The sequence below is a fragment of the Pristis pectinata genome, chromosome 31, assembly GCF_009764475.1.
Source record: "Pristis pectinata isolate sPriPec2 chromosome 31, sPriPec2.1.pri, whole genome shotgun sequence".
NCBI lineage: Eukaryota > Metazoa > Chordata > Chondrichthyes > Rhinopristiformes > Pristidae > Pristis > Pristis pectinata.
Genome location: NC_067435.1, coordinates 11,530,504 through 11,547,680, shown reverse-complemented (window position 1 = coordinate 11,547,680; position 17,177 = coordinate 11,530,504). Strand labels below are relative to the sequence as shown.

The window sequence follows — 17,177 nt, the reverse complement described above, 5'->3', positions numbered from 1 at the left end:
TGCTGGCAGTGCCAGCATTTATTGCCCATCCCTAATTGCCCTTGAGAAGGTGGTGGTGGGCCAACTTCTTGAAGTGCTGCAATCCATGTAGTGAGGGTGCCCCCACAGTGCTGTTGTGAAGGGAGCCCCAGCAACATACTTCCAAGTTAGGATGGTTCACGGCTTGGGGGGGAACCTGAAGATCATGGTGATCCCATCAGCCTGTTACCCTAATCATGCCAATTGACTGGCCATTGGACATCAGCCTAGACATTACTTGGCTGATGAGATGGCAATGGTCATCAGACCTGACACGGATCCTGCCTTGAGTTGACATGCATGGCCCAATATTGGTCACAATGGAAATCAAAGGCAAAAATCATAGCTTTTTCCATTATTCATTGATCTAACCCCCATTCCAACCGTGCTCAGCAAATAAAAAGGATAGACCCTGATCTCAGTATCATGGTGGACTGTGCATTTTCTCACTGGACCTTGAGTTAACATCGTTCCCTTAAACCAATTCCAATCTTTAAATCAAAAGTTGACAAAAAGTGATCCTCCAATGAGGATCCTGCTCAAACAGGTGCAGAACTGCTCAAGTATACATTACCATCTTTGAATAATCTTCTCTGCTGCCACATTCATTCAGAATGTGTTGCAGGTCCACTACAGATGTCCGGGTGTGGAGTTCCCATGTTCAACACAGTTGTTGATCTCCTAGAGATTTGAAGAGACCCAGAGAGGCTGTGAGATCTGAACATTAGACAGAAATAGCTGCATTTATAAGGCGTCCCCACACCACCTTAATTCACATTCTGAATATTAAAAAAAACGGTTTAAATCCTGTCCTCTTTAGCTTTGCAAAATCTCAATTGGGAAGGAGGGGAAATACCATTTATTTAATGGATCCAACAATATTTAACAAAAAATACATTTGAATAAATAAGGTTGTTTAACAAAAAGCACACTCCCCTTCCTGTGGGTTGCATGACTTTCGTTGTGTGTTTCAGAGAGGGCAGTTCAATTTCTCTTCAGGTATTTAGGCTGAAGGAAAGCAACAAGTACTCTTCAAGCTCACCTCTGAACGTTTAGCTGTTACTAACTTTTCCAGCTATTACCTATTTTCTTTCTGTCAATGCAGTTCTAACCTGTATTGGTCCCTTTTATTCCCTCCACGTCACCCACCTAGTTAATCATGAATGCGTTCTCTTCATCCTGCATGTTGCGGTGTAAAGATGTGCCAACATTGAAAGGCAGGTCATGTGTAAAACAATGAGGCAATCCGTGGTAGATGGCGTCAATTTACTTGCCCTAAAGTTGTCCATATCATGGCATATTTAATGCTAAAATCAATTTCACTTATATTTCAATTGCAAACATTATGAACAGTGTTCACTGAGATGCTGGAATTTATATTATCCAATAATTAAATGAGAGCAGAAAACCTCATTAAAAGTTCCAATGTTGGCAAACCAATGCACCTAACCAAGGCATGAATTCTCCACTTAAAGTGCACATTAATTCATGATTTCCCTCTCTTTTCCAGCCCATGGATAATCTTTCTTTTCTGTTTCTTCTTCCTTCTCAAAGTTCAATATTTATTTTATCCTTAAGGCAAGACAAATGCCCAGTTTTTGAACAGCAGGGATTGGTAGTGAAGGAAGCCCTTTAGACCTAATGCATAGTGTCTTATTGGAACCGGGCTAGCGAAAATAAAGGTGTTCTGTTTATGGCAGTGATCGTCCTGTAGTGCCACAGGGTTTCTTGCTGCCCAGTTCTTCTGATCTCTGTCCCTCACCTGTTGCTCCCCTGTTCTCAGTCTCGTCCTTCATCCCTGCTGTCTGTAGGAGATGAAAGAAATTTACCTCACAAAAGAGGGGCCATTCACCCATTTTGCCCATGCTAACTGAAGGAGAACTGCACAGAGTAACCCACTTACCAAAAGATTCCCCTTGGTTTGCTTTATTCACAGGGAAAGGCAACAAGTTTTAGACACAAACAAATATCAAGGATAATTATCATGGAGTTCATATCAGTTTGGAGGTCTCTTTACACCTTTTATTTCTATAATACCGGATTAAGTTTTTTGTACAGTGTGTTAGCTAATAGGTTGATATGGGGCAGGGTGTATGACTCAGAAAACTGTTGGTTTAAAGAGCAGAGTACTAGAACAGCCTGGGTTCACACCACTAATTACTGCTCACTTGCCGAGAGATTCTTACCCCATCCTTTGTCTGATGCCCCTCTCAAGGAGATGATTTAAATCAGTAATTGGTTAATGAGCAGTGGTGGCTGATCTTGTACCCTCCCCCATGAAAATCGCCCACCCTCCCCTCCTACACTCTTCTGCCTTGGATGGTCCGTATATACCCCTCCCCACTCACTACTGAATGCTACCCACCCACTTCTACTGTTCCTCAGCTGTTGACCCCTGGCAAACCCTGAAAAGTAAGCAATTCAGTTGGTACCTTAAACTGTTTCAACAGCCTCATCCTTCCCTGCCCCTCCCTGTCTCTGTGTTCTGCTCCAGCGCCCTAACCCTCTGCGTTCCTCCAGTGCTGGACACCCGAGATCATTCCCAAATGTAATTGCTCCACCGTTGATGGCCGTACCTCCAGCTGCCAAGCTCAAACCTCTGGAATTCCCTCCCTAAATCTCTCTGCCTCTTGTCCCCTTCATTAAGATGTCTTAAAACCTCCCTTTTTGACCAAGCTCCTGCCTACCTGCCCTATTATCTCCTTATGTGGTTCAGCGTCAGTGTTTTGTTTGATGATGCTCCTGTGAAGAAACTGGGGACATTTTTGCTGCTATTCTAATGAAAGCTGTTGTTGTCGAATGATATAAACAATGACTAATTACTCTAAGAAATATTCCCCTGTAATTTCATAAAATCACATTCAACTAGTATGAATAAAATGAACAGGAACAGCCCCTGAAGCCTGTTCTTTTATTCAGTAAAAATCTTAGCTGTTATATGATCTAACTTCATCTACCTGCCTTTTCCAATTTCCTTTCCCATCTCTGATTAATACAAATCTATCAATATCAGTTTGAAAATCAGCAATCCAATATTAATTACCATTTGTGGAAGAGAGTTCCAAATATCTCCCAGCCTCTGTAGATAGGAACATTCCCAGTCTTCACTCTCAGAAGACCTGGTTCCAATCTTTAGGTCCTGTTCCCAGTATATACAGAAGTATTTACTCTCTAACTGTTCCCATCAGTTCCCCTTAATAAATTCCCCACTTAACTTCTAAATTCCAAGCAATGAAACTCTAGTTTGTATAATTTCTCCTCATAATTTAACCCTTGGACCTCTTATCATCTTTGTGAATCTGCACCACTGTCCATGCAAGGGTAGTCAATCATTCCAAAGATGTGGTGCTCAGGACTGTTCCCAGTACTCCAGGTGCAGTCTAACCAGGGCTTTGTATAACTGGAGCATAACCTCTGCTTCTTGTACTCCAGATGTAAAGGCCTGCATTGTTCCTTTAGCTTTTATGATCATCTTTGGTAGCTGTCCATGAGATCTTAATGACCTAAGTATCTGGATCCCTAAATGCGTCTCCACTTAGTCAATCTTTCATTTGAAAACTACTCTGTCCAACATTGATGCCTGTATTGCCATTTGACACAACATTGTCTATCTGCTTAAACCATTAATATTATATACCATCTAAATTGCTTATGGCACTGCTATCTGTTGCATCAGCAAGCTTGAACATTTGGCTTTCTATGCCATCATTGAACACAGAACTCTCTATGTCGCCTCATTAATTAACTGGTCCACCAATAACACCTTTAAATCTGGAAACATATCTGATTGAAAATTCAAAGCTTTCACAAAGGGTGAGAACGGAATTACAAAATAGCAGCAGTAAATGATGCCAACATTAGGCATTCCAGGAATCAGCTAGATGACAAAACTCTCCATCCAAAGGAAAGCTCCCTTTTGGAAGGTGGCACTTTTATAAAACCCATTCTCAAAATCGACTCCCAAAGTCTCAGACAACTCTGACAAATGGAGCCAGCCTCTTCATTTCTTGATCGCACAAAGACTGATGAGAAGTACGGGTCACACACTTTTTGAAGAATCTGTCCTTTGAACTTTACCCTCTGATTTCCCCATGTGTCTCCATCTGTAAGTTTCCCCCTCTATCCATGGGCTTTTCCTTTACTTTCCTGACCTTCATCCTCTCTGACATTTCATGTTCTTCCAGACAATGAGGTTACAAGGAGTGCCAGAAAATGTCTGTGCTGTTGGGAGGAATGATTTGTTATGCCTGTTGACGATTTTGCACGCCGGTTTTGAGCTGCTGTGTTAACAACCACATGGGCCTTTTTGCCATCAGTTGTATAACTCTAAGTGTGGTTGTAGCAGTCGTGATATGATGTGGGTAACCCCTGCCCGCTCGATGTACCCTCCCTCCTTGCTGCTACGAGATGCCGCAGCATTTCTGCAGAGCTGTTAATCACTTCACCTTGGGCCTGAGCAGCTGCTGAATACAGGCACAAGATTAGTCTTTCAATAGCTGACTCAATGCAGTTACATATTCTTAGAGACTGAAAGTCTGTGATACAAGAAGATAGTGAATTGGAGTTGCTGGGAGATGTGTTATGCTTCGTACTTGGGAAATCTCCCAGTTGGATATGAACTCCCTGGTAATTCATGGAAATTCTTGGGGACATCATAGTGAACTCCAGATCTTGCATATCACAGGCTGCAATAGGTGAGCACCCACCCAATATTGTTTGGCAGCAGCAAAGTGCGTGTACCAATTGGAGTCTGTGACCTTCGGGTCAACACCCTGGTGATGTGTGTTTGACCATTCCTGGGAGCAAAATTCAGGCAGGACTCCTTTTGGGATTCCAAATCAAAGATTAGCAATACTGGGATGAGCAGGCCTTGAGTTTCTGAGAGGCACCCTTACATCCAACACAGTCTGCTACAGCTGATCTTAACTTCGTACCTTCCAAACTCTTGTGTGTTGTTCTTCTCAAATTTATTTTATCACTATATTTTATCAAATATACGTCAGTAGCTCCCCACTCTAACTTTGAAATTCTAACTGTTTATTGGAGCACTGATATCAAAACAAAGATCTTTATGTCAGTTTTCAGGGTACAATGAAAATGCATTTTCAGCAAATGCAAAAATATAAAGGCTTCACTTCCCTTGGTGTTTCCTTGAGGAACACCCTTTGGAACAAGTGTGCTTTATGTGAACTCCACCATTCCTCACTCAGCACAAGTCAATTTCTATCACTTCTTACCCCTCGCTCATTTGTCTCAACCTCTTTCCATCCTCTATTTGCCATTGTCTTCCTCTCCCTATTATCTCTCTCTCTCTAACTCTCTCTCTCTCTCTCTCTCCCATTACTGGCATAACACTTTTCTGAAGAAAATATCTTTGAAACCATTCCATTATTTCAATTGCAGCAAATGCACCATCCCTAATTCACACAGGAACTACTGGATGCCGCTGTTAATGATCTCTGAATGACGCTCCATTGCACTGGGAGAGCAGATTTTAAGCATTAGCATAGCTGCGAATGGAATCCAGCGTCTTATCCTTAGAAGCTTCTGTGTCCAGTGTAACTGCATTGCTTGTTCTGTGGGGGTACCTGTGTGCATGCTGCATGTGTCTGCATCCCTCTGTGTTTGTTAACAGGATGTCAGTACCTCAAGTGGATCTGGGAATGCCCATTGCATTGTGTTCTGTCCCGCGGATTATGTGTGTGTGTGTGTGTGTGTGTGTGTGTGTGTGTGTGTGTGTGTGTGTGTGTGTGTGTGTGTGTGTGTGTGTGTGTGTGTGTGTGTGCGTGTGTACAACTGTGTGTGTGAACATGTGGTTGTGTGCGTGCGTGCGTTGTGCTCGATTGCAACTGTGTCCTAAGTGCTTGAATTTTGTATACGAATGGAATGAATTGTTTGAAACAATATTGAAAGGAACCTCGATTGGCTCTGCTTTGCACCAGGCGGCTAATGGTGCTTTGGGCTAGGTCTGTTGTGTGATTGCTTCTCCACAGAGGCTCTTGCGAATGGACTTGCCAGTTGCCGAGGACAACAGCGTGCATTTCAACTCCACGCTTATGGCTTTGATTAGAACAGCCTTGGACATCAAAATTGCTAAAGGTAAGGCTGTATCACTGATGTCCCTGCTGATCACCCCTGCTACAGGACACAACAAACAAAGGGAAAGTTCATTCAAAGGCATCCAAGCATTTGCTGAACATTCAACCCCTGTGGCATCATAAGACCATAAGATATAGGAGCAGAATTAGGCAATTCGGCCCATCGAGTCTGTTCCACCATACAATCATGGCTGATTTTTTTAACCCCATTCCCCTGCCTTCTCCCTGTAACCCTTAACCCCCTTACCAATCAAGAACCTATCAACCTCTACCTTAAATACACCCAATGACTTGGCCTCCACAGCCCTCTGTGGCAGCGGATTCCACAAATTCACCATCCTCTGGCTGAAGAAATTCCTCCACATCTCAATTTTAAAGGGACATCCCTTTACTCTGAGGCTGTGACCTCAGATCCTAGGCTCTCCCACTGATGGAAATATCCTCTCCATGTCCACTCTATCCAGGATCACCAGCTTATACTATTGAATGGACCATGGGGCGATCATTTACTTTTCTTTGTTTACAGGATGTGAGCATTGCTGGGAGGGCCTTCATTTAATGCATGTCCCTAGTTGGCCTTGAACTCCTCCATTTCAGTCAAGAGTCAACCACATTGCTGGACGCACACATAGGTCACACTAGGCAAGGAACTTTCTCCCATTGGATGTTACGTCTAGAGGGTGCACATGGGCATCTTTTGGTCAGGTTGGTGAATTAGTCCCAGAGTGTATTCTCACCTTTGAGTCAGCAAATTGAACAGTTGACACCTGACGTCAGGAGCCTAGTCCGCCTGTCCAGTGTACCGCTGGGGGACCATGTTCTTGTGGCAAATGGCCTTGGGTGAGACATTGACCGGAGCTCTGTGTGTTTCCTCCTGATACTTCGGACGGCAACTAAAAGTGGTGTCATTTGAAGACAGATCTCGTCCTCCTTTACCCTGCATACAAACCTCAGTTTAACTCATGACTTCCTTGAATACTAATTCAGGGATCTTGTTTTAAGCAAAGAAAAACTGCCTTATTTTCTCATCACTGCACTTCAGTAATTTGTGGTCTCTGAGAGGAAAATCAGAAGGCCATCTAATCCCTCGAGTCTGTTCTACCATTTGATGAGATCAAGCTAGATCTGTAACAAAACCTACTGCTCTGTTTCTCTTAATATCTTAGAAATCTACGAATCTCAGATTTAAGATTTACAGTTGATTCAGTTTCAAATCCCATTAGTGATAGAGTTCAAAATGTCCCTGTATGTGGAGGTATTTCTGAACTTTACTCCTGAAACTCTGGCTCTCATTAGAATCCTCCCTCTAATCCTAGACTTCCCAACCAGCGGAAGTGTTTTCTCTTCATCTGCATCCCATTCCCCCTTAATAGCTAAAGATGTTAAGGCATGCGGGAGCTACAGGTCCATTTTATTTCTGGCCGGGGAAAATATCCTGCTGCAAGGTCTGACCTAAGCCACTGCAAGATATAGCGACTGTGCCAAATCAACTGTGGTTATTGCACCTCATGAGCTAGGTACATGAGATTTTAATATGGTGGTAGAGGAAATCTGGCTCCTCAGTGGTTGCCCATAGAGACATTTCTTGCAGCCATGATGGCTTAATCAGCGTTAAATGTATTGATCAATCGTATATTGACTACCTCTTTATTAGGAGGGGCTGACAAGCACCAAATGGACCGCGAGTTGAGGAAGGAGATGATGTCCATTTGGCCAAACCTCTCCCAGAAGACAATTGATCTGCTGGTTACACCTCATAAATGTAAGTAGCGCATTTTTTAAAATTCATTCCCTTTGTCATCTCCCTATCTTTCAAGCAACCAGTAGGCCAGGTTCCTGCCACCTTATTGTCAGTACTGTGCTCGAACAGGAGTTATTCAGCCTCTTCTGCTGTTCAACTCCATAGATTTGCCTTTGCCCCCTGTGCCTTAATACCTTGGTTTTAAAAAACTACCAGTCTTGGATTTAGAATTAGCAATTGACATGTTATCAAATACCTGTTGGAAAAGAGTTCCAAATTTCTATCATCTCCTGCATGTAGATGTACTTCCTAACTTCATTCCTGAAAAGATTGGCACTAAATTTGAGACCTTGCTGCCCAGCCATGGACTCCAGAACCAGTGAAAATTGTTTTTTCTCAATCCACATAATTAGTTCCCTTGAAAACTTCAATGAAGTCTGTCCTTAACTTCTGAACTCCAATCAATACAACCCTAGTTAGTGCAATTTTACCTTGTAATTTAATCAGGCTCATTGGTAATTCTGTGTCACAGCTCGTTCAATACGTCCTTCCGTAGGTGTGTTGCGTGGAACTGCTTCCAGTGCTCCATGTGTGGTCTAGCCTGGACTTTGAATCACTGAAATATTATTTCCACCCCTTTGTGCTGCAAACCTCCAGATATAAAGAAGGTATTTTAATGTACCTGGACCCCCAAGTCTCCTTGGACCTCCACTGTTCTTGCTTTACATCATTTAGACTCTATCTGTTCTATTTTGAGATCCAAGTGAAAGACCTTATACTTACCTGCATTGAAATCCATTTACCACAACCTTGCCCATTTGCTCAGTCAACTAAAATCTCTTTGTAATGTAATGCCTTCACATACACTGCCTACTGTGCTTGTTTTTGTTTCATTAGCTCAATCGTCACAATGCACCAAAGTTTCTAATTTCAGCTCCTCTTTTGAGAGGCAAAGAGCTCTGCGGCCACAAGCTATGCCCTGCATGTTTGCTTTGTTATTGTCGGTTCTTGATAGCTGGATTTCCTCATTTGTTTAAGTAACAGTGAATTGTTCATGCTGTGAAACCAGTGTTTCTCTGGTACAAAATGGAGCTATACATCTCTGATGGTGGAAACTTAAACCCAAAAATGGCAATACTGTACTAGAACTAGATCCCAGCCTTATCTTCAACACCATCACTTCAAATTCTGGCAGTAATGGTTACCTTGACAACTTTGGTCTACACCCTATCAAAGGCAGACTCTCTGTTCTCTCCACCTACTTTCTGCAATTTAAAACATGCTTGTTTTCTTACTTTTCCAGTTCTGATGAAGGGTCATCGACCTGAAATGTTAACTCTGTTTCTCTCTCTATGGATGCTGCCTGACCTACAGATTTCCAACAATTGCAATTTTTTGCCCCTGTCATTTTTCACGTTGTAATTTATCTGCACTGTTTGAAGGAAGATTCCTACTTTGGTGTCTTCACTACAGATTCCTCATCAGACATTTGTTGTGGTTTCAGCATTTTCCGAGAGCCCTCCCTCTGATTTTAGCTTCTCTTTACAGCTGATTTATCATAGCCATCCCATTCCAGTTCTTCCACTTTGAAGTCTTCGCCTTGTTTTTGTCGTAATCGAACGGTCCCAGCATGAAACATTTTGGACTGATTTGTCCTATTACCTTGGACAACAGGTTATATGCATCCTCGTGAAGTTAGAACAATACTGGATCAAAGTTTTACTGAGATACTTTACTCACAATTAATATATGATTGTCTACTATAGAGAATTCAACTTAACCATAAAGGCTTCCTTTCCATGTAAACCATAAATAAAACAGACACAGTAAGTGATGACAATGCCTCTTTTATTTTCTCTTAATCACTTTGCAGCCATAGTTATATTGGTTTTCTGGAACTTTATTAAGCACTTTACAACCATGGTAATATTGCCCCTTTGATTTTTGTTAATCACTTTATATCTTCCTACTGTTTAATTATTTGAGGAATCCACCTGCTTTAAACCCTACAACCAGGCACAGATCTTGGTTTGCGTAATTCCAAAATGCTGGTTTAACTCATCATATTCTGGTCCTACAGGCTTTCCAGGTCAGTGAGATACTCAGGTGGTTTGAACTGTTCCTTCCTACAACTGATTCCTCTGGCAAGTGTGTTGTAACCAGAGCCATAGGTTTAAAATAATTGGCAAAGGAACTAGAGGGAGAAATGGGAGGATTTTGTTTTCACACAAGAGATCGGCTAAGATCTAAAGACCACCATCTGAAATGGTGGTAGATTTCATGAGAACTTCCAAAAGCTAATTGGGCACGTGTTTGAAGAAGTTTAGTTTTGGGGTTTTTGGGAAGAGTTGCATGTGTGGGGTAGTTTCAATAAGCTTCCTAATGCACTGCAGTATTCTGTAACAAGGAATCTCATTGCACACTGGTGTATATGGCAATAAATTATTCTAATCTAATCTTATCTAATCTGTGATCTAATAGGTAACTCCAAAACTGGATGCTCATGGATTTTGCTTTCTGTGGAGTTGTCCTTCATGAAGAAGCATCAGAGTTGATGTAAATGAGTTGGTCGAAAGAATTATTCACCCTAATGACTGTTTGGGAAAGTTAACCAGTTTTAGGAATTTGGAAGGAAATATGTGTGAAAAGCTAACATTTAAGGCTGGGGATGGGATGTCAACAAGCAACTAATAATGAGGCCAACTTTTGACTCCTGCTTCCTAATTTATCCTCTTACCTTCCCCCTCCTGCAGCTACGGATCTCACGGTAGGGAAGATCTACGCGGCCATGATGATCATGGAATACTACCGGCAGAGCAAAGCCAAAAAGCTCCAGCTACTCCACGAGGAGCAGGTACTAGTGTAGCAGAGAGCATCCATTCAATCACAAACCCTATCAGTCAGCACCCCAAAAAAAAAGAGAAATGCAAAACAAAGGCTCACCCAGAGAAAGAACAAAGCTTTCCTTAATTTGCTCGGCTTACAATTTTGCTTTGTGATGTTTGCTTCTTGCACATTCGCATTCATTGGTCTTCACGTTAGATGTCACGATAGCAGAGAATGGAACTTTCCTTTGGCAATGTTGAGCTTCCAACCTGGTTATTTTTGCATCTCAGCAAATCTGGGGTATCCAAACCATGGAGCATGTGTCATTCGAGCCTCCTATCTGGCCTTTCTTCACGCTTCTATCTGATACTGGCAGGTTTGTGGTGTTTGACCTCTCTGTGGGTCTGAAGGTTTGGTCGTGGATCGATCCAAGTGCAGAACTGCATTGCAGCACAAGCATCAGTTGATATCAGGACATTGAGATGCAAAGGGAACAAGACTCAATCTTTGAGGGGCAGAAATTTAACTTCAAACAGTGCAATGGACGCACAAAATGGTAGCAGCTGTGCATTATACTCTACCGCTGAAATTCAGTTCCATTGTCTCCAATGGAATAGACTACACAGCCGCCAGTGTACGCCATGTTTAACACAGTCAACTGAGGAAAAATTTGAAGATTTATTGCTTCTGAGGATCCATAGTTAGATGTCATTGAAGATAATTCTCAACATTCCTCCAGATCCTTAGGCTGGAGTTAAATATACTGAATGATTTTTTTCATGGTGCGCCGTGGTGGAGGAAGCAAATGTTTAAGGTGGTAGCTGGGGTGTCAGTCAAGCAATCTGCTTTGTCCTGGGTGGTGTCGAGCTTCGAGTGTTGTTGAGTTTGTGAACATCCATTGTTTATACAACTCCTGAGTTTTCTCAGGGGATATTGGTGCTTGTGGATTTTTCATGTATTTCCCACTGGTTTGTTTTCTGTAGTTAATGTCTTCCACATCAGGATCCCATTTACTTTGAATAATTTATGACCTCACGTAGTGTACATGTGTGAGACTGGGCCAGTTACTGCTCTCAGCCATAAATCAGTGCACTGCCCATGTGGTGTTAAAGTTCTCCATCAATAACCAGTGTTACAACTGAGGACACCAAGCTTTTGAAATGTATTCAACAACATGAAGTATTATTTACACTTAAAACACATTGAAGCAAATGGCTGTAAATTCACCTAAAGGAAGACTTGTATACCTAAAGCACCTTTCACATCCCCTCCTGGACATGCTAAAGTGCTTTACAGTCAATTAAATACTTCAAATTGTGGTCACTCTTGGATTTGAACCTCATACCCAGTCCATGCACAGTAAGCTCCAACATACAGCTACGTGATGCAAGTCAGTGCCTTCAGCAGAAGGGGAAGCGGAGGGATCAGCTTAACAAACAAGCTGAACGTCTCTCCCAGTTGTAGATGTAGCCCAACGTGTACAAGTACTGGTATGGTGTATCCTGCTATTGGCTTATTATTACAAGCCACTTTTGACAATGTTTAAGGCAGATTCAGACCTTAGATGGCAAAGTGAAACATTGTAAGCGACCAAAATTTTTTTGAGACTGCTGAACCAATTTTCTGCAAATGAAGCTGTTATTACAATCTGGAATCTCAATTGTTAGTTGATTGATCCAAGTTGTTCCGGTGTTAGAGCTGTCTTTGCCTGGGCCGTTTGTAGTTCACTCTGGCTCATTGGTAAGAGGCGTTTGGAAGGGAGTTTTATGCCAAGTTGTGGTCTTCCACATTGTTTGTTCTGTTTGTTTTTGCCAATCTACGTGGTCAATCAAAAAAGGTATCTCATCTCGAAGAATGTTCCGAAAATGATGGAGAAAGGTTTACCCCGGATTTCGTTTCTGCATCTTGCCTTTAAAGCACTGAAGAGATGCTAGTTACCCGCATGATCTTTTTTTTAATGAATGCTTTGGGTTCAGATGATATTCATTTACTCAGGATGGTCATTTAACATTGAATTTGTCAGTACCTCATGAAATCCTCCAAAGGCAAATTTAAGACATTTATCAAATTTTAATTATTGGGGAGCCTCTTCCAATGAATTGTAGAAGCACATCGGGATTCCAGGAGTCAAATTGTATCCGATTTCAATTTTGCTTAGTTATCCTGAGTCCTGAGTCAATGGGTGGATGACCTGTTAATGGCCCACTGCCATTGTTGCTCTGAAGTCACAAGATCACAAGATCACAAGATAAGGGAGCAGAAGCAGGCCATTCAGCCCATCGAGTCTGCTCCAAGGAAAAGGGAAAAAGAAATGGGGTGGGAAAAAAGAGAGAGAAAAAAAAACTATTCTAATCCCATTTGCCAGCCTTATCCCCATATCCCTTGATACCCTGACTATTTAGATATCTGTCTATCTCCTCCTTGAATACCCCCACTGATCTGGCCTCCACTGCTGTGCGTGGCAAGGAGTTCCACAATTTCACCACCCTCTGGGTAAAGAAACTTCTCCTCATCTCTGTCTTGAAACTGTACCCTCTAATTCTAAGATTGTGCCCTCTGGTCCTGGACACGCCCACCAAGGGAAACAGCCTAGCCACATCTACTCTATCCTTACCTGTCAACATTTTAAATGTCGCTACGAGGTCCCCTCTCATCCTTCTGTACTCCAGCGAGTACAGTCCAAGAGCCGACAAACGCTCATCATACTTAAGCCCTTTCATTCCTGGAATCATTCTCGTAAATCTCCTCTGAACCCTCTCCAACGTCAGCACATCCTTCCTAAGATGCGGGTCACCTCCTAGGAAGGCTGTTAAGATTGGTGTGAGGGGAATACTCCTTTCCTCACTCTAACAGTGTGGATAATGGTTACTCCCTCTTCTTCCTGCAAAAGGGAATGGCAACAGTGTCCATGACTAACCAGAGAAACAGAACAGGACAATATGTTGCAAGTTAGTCTTTGCTAAACATCTAGTTACAACATGGAGACACAAGAGACTGCAGATGCTGGAATGTGAAGCAAAAAACAAACTGCTGGAGGAACTCAGCAGGTCAGGCAGCATCTGTGGAAGGAAATGGACAGTCAACATATTGGGTCCAGGTGCAGGGTCTCGACCTGAAACAGCAACTGTCCATTTCCCTCCACAGATGCTGCCTGACCTGCTGAGTTCCTCCAGCAGTTTGGTTTTTTTGCTTCAGATTCCAGCATCTGCAGTCTCTTGTGTCTCTATGTTGTAACTAGATGTTTTTGATCCAGTTCGAGCAATTTTCAATCCACTGATAATGACAACCTTTTTCAAATGTAATCATGGGATGTGGATGCCTGTGGCAAGGGCAACATTTCTTGCCCATCCCTAAATTAACCTCTGCTTCATAGGTCAATAAAGAATCAGCCAGATAGTTTTGGGTCTAGAGTAACGTTTTGGCCAGACCAGGTCAGACTGTTAGATTTCCTTGCCTAGAGAGTAAGGAGAGCATTGAACTAGATGGGATTTTACAACAACCTGCTAGTTTCATGCTCACTATTACTGACATTAGAATTTTATGTGAGAGGTATTTAATAGATATTAAGTTCCCCAGGTGGGATTTGAACTCGGCCCCTAGGCAGTCTGTCAAACATGATGTAACCTTTTCTGCAACATTATTCCTTTGGAGGCTATCTTTAAGAATTTGCAATGGTTGATATTTTTAAGGAGACATATTCTTCAGGTATATTTTTTCCTAACAATTTCCTTCTCTCCTTCTGCCAGTTGTTCTGAAGTCTGAAAGTAGTTTATGTGAGGTTTGCATGGGCAACTCTGACTGTCCATCTCTCCCCAGGGGAAGGGAAGTATCTGACCTTCAGTCTCATCACATTGTCCCTCTCCCTAGCCCTAGACACACTCAAACATCCCACCACCTCAGCTTAAACCCCCCCTGCCCCCCCACCCCAAAATGACTCAACTTGAATTTTTGGATCAAAGATGTAAACACAATAATTTTTCCCAATGCATTTTGAAAATATTTGACTGAAAATGATCTGATTCCTTGTTACATTATAATATTTATAAGTATTTTTGGGGTATGAATCAGACAAATTAGTTCTCACAGAGCCACGGTGTTAAATGACCTCCTTTTTCCCAGAATCCGGAGTGACCTGGGAAGTAAATGAATCTTCTTTCGACATCACATTCTGAATCTGATATCTTCATTCCCATAAGTCTGTCTGATGCCAGCCCGAGGCCATGTTATATCTCACACAGAATCGAACGCCATTACTATTTCAGCGCATGGAGCCACCGTCGCCTACCCAGGAGATGGATCCAGGGCAGAGCGCTTTGCCGGAGCAGCAGCATGTATCTGGGAATGCCCTGTAAGTTCCAATGCCAATGAGTTAATTCATAAAGTGGTGTAATCCATGGATCTAACAGGCCAAGAGGATTAGATGCTGCACACTTAAGAGTGGGTCATTGGGTTAATTGTGAACTCCCAGTAAATCCCGATTGGAACTGTTGTGCTGAAGAATCACTAGTTAAATGTCAGTCAGTGAAATGTGTAAATTATGTGTACTCTTAAAATTTATGACTGTAAATTATTCCTTTAGTTTTGCTTTCTTCCACCTCAAGAGTCAGGAGAGTGAACCAATCTACACTAATATGATTGATACCACTTTTTTATCTGACCTTCTGCGGGATCCACGGGCTAGAAGGTAAAAAGGATATTTATTCCTAACTCTCACTCATCCAGTCCCTGACAGTTATCTCCACCGAGGTCACTATGAGGAGAATCCTAAACTCTTAAGAATCTATCAAAACCATGAATTGAGTCCAGGTATGATAGTTGAGAATAGTACTTGTAATTGTCCTCTATGATTGGAATTTTGGATTGAGTTTCTTTGTTTCATTGGGATACTAAATCTCTAATTGGAGTTGTGTTTATTATCCCATCCAAATTTAAATTTAGGTGCAGGTATATAATCAGATTGGGATTAGTACTGTGTCTAATTTGTGGGTTTCGAGTTAAGATTAGGATTTGTACTCAGTGGGGTTATATATCCATTTCAAGTTCGGACTGATTATTATTTGATTCCTGCCTGAGAATCCAATTCCACATGTTGATGATGTTGGACTTTAAACATAGAAAATAGACCAGTACAGCACAGTACAGGCCCTTCGGCCCATGATGTTATGCCAACCTATATAAACCTACCCCATGATCAATCTAACCCTTCCCTCCTACACAGCCCATAACCCTCCTTTGTGTAATCAACACTTCTAAATTTTCTTGCTGAGTTAATTCAAATAGATATTCAATATCAGAGGATTCAGACGACAATTCCACACTCTTTGATGCTTATGAGCTTCTTCCTACTCCTGTTCATCTCACCCCTTCAATATATCCCTCTATTCTTTTCTCCCGTGAGTGTTTATCCTGCTTCTCCTCTGATACATTTTCGCAATTCGCCTCCACCACTCCCTGCAGGAGTGAGTTCCAACTGTCCACCATCCCATTTTTCCCAAACTTTGTAATTATTTTGCTCCTTTAATCCATTAATTGATTGGGTCATCAAAATCTCAAACTGAGAATGTAGTGAATGACTTTGCTGGATGAACAAGATTGAAAATGAGGCCACTTGTGGCAGTGAGATTAAAGTTACTTACTTCCTGACAAGATTCACGTAAAATGCTCTCAGCTTCTAACTATTAGCTGCAGGAGGCCTTTGAAGACATAATTGCTTCAGAGTTTCTATATTTGCTCAGTAATATGCTGGACTATGTCACTGCAGGAGACATACTTTTGTGTTCCAGAGCATATATCTCTGCTGTTACACTCCGAGCAACGTCTTCCGAATCATTTGTGTTTAACCCAAGGTAGTGCAGGTTGTTGGGATTGAGTCAGTCCATATCTGAATATAGCTCCTCCTTTCCAAATGTTCTTCTTGGATTAATTGGAATCAAATCTCAAACCAATGCACAGAATTTACAGTGTAGTAACACACATTTAGACCAACTGTTAATACTGTTTTATGCTCCACACAAGCCTTCTCCCATCCTGTATGTCTTAGCCTTTCTCTCTGGTGTGTGGGTACCTCGTGTGGACATTGCCACCATGGGTGTCAGTTGGCAGAGTGATGTTGGCCTGAGTCCCGCCAGGAATTGTTGAAAGTGCTGCGTAAGTGGATGCTGTTGTGGTTGCCAGAGGCTTAGGGCTTAGCTAAAAGCAGAAGTTCCAAGGTTGGTTCCACAGTCAATGACGATCCTCTGCTATGTTACCCAAAGGGGCCAACCTCCAATGTTTGTGCATGAAACTACTTAGTTGTCACAAAAACCATCTTACTTACTAATGTCCTTTAGGGAATGGTATCTGCCATCATTACCTACTCTGGTCTACATGTGTGGGGTTGTCTCTAAACTGGCCCAGAAAACCATTCAATTCAAGGACAGTTAGGCACAAACTATAAAAGCAGGCTTTGCCACCACAGGCCCACACCTTATGAGGGAAATAAACAAAAATACTGG

At 42.1% G+C, this 17,177-nt stretch overlaps 1 protein-coding gene across 4 annotated transcripts in view; it reads left to right on the top strand.

Moving 5' to 3' along the window:
* Positions 1-17,177, top strand: part of LOC127585070 (voltage-dependent P/Q-type calcium channel subunit alpha-1A-like) — a 486,564-nt gene that overhangs the window by 427,662 nt on the left and 41,725 nt on the right. For all 4 annotated transcript variants that reach the window (XM_052042225.1, XM_052042224.1, XM_052042223.1 and 1 more), the window contains 4 exons: positions 6,012-6,117; positions 7,771-7,878; positions 10,611-10,711; positions 14,922-15,031. In XM_052042225.1, coding sequence (XP_051898185.1) covers positions 6,012-6,117; positions 7,771-7,878; positions 10,611-10,711; positions 14,922-15,031 — 425 coding nt within the window. The remainder of the gene's footprint in view (positions 1-6,011; positions 6,118-7,770; positions 7,879-10,610; positions 10,712-14,921; positions 15,032-17,177) is intronic.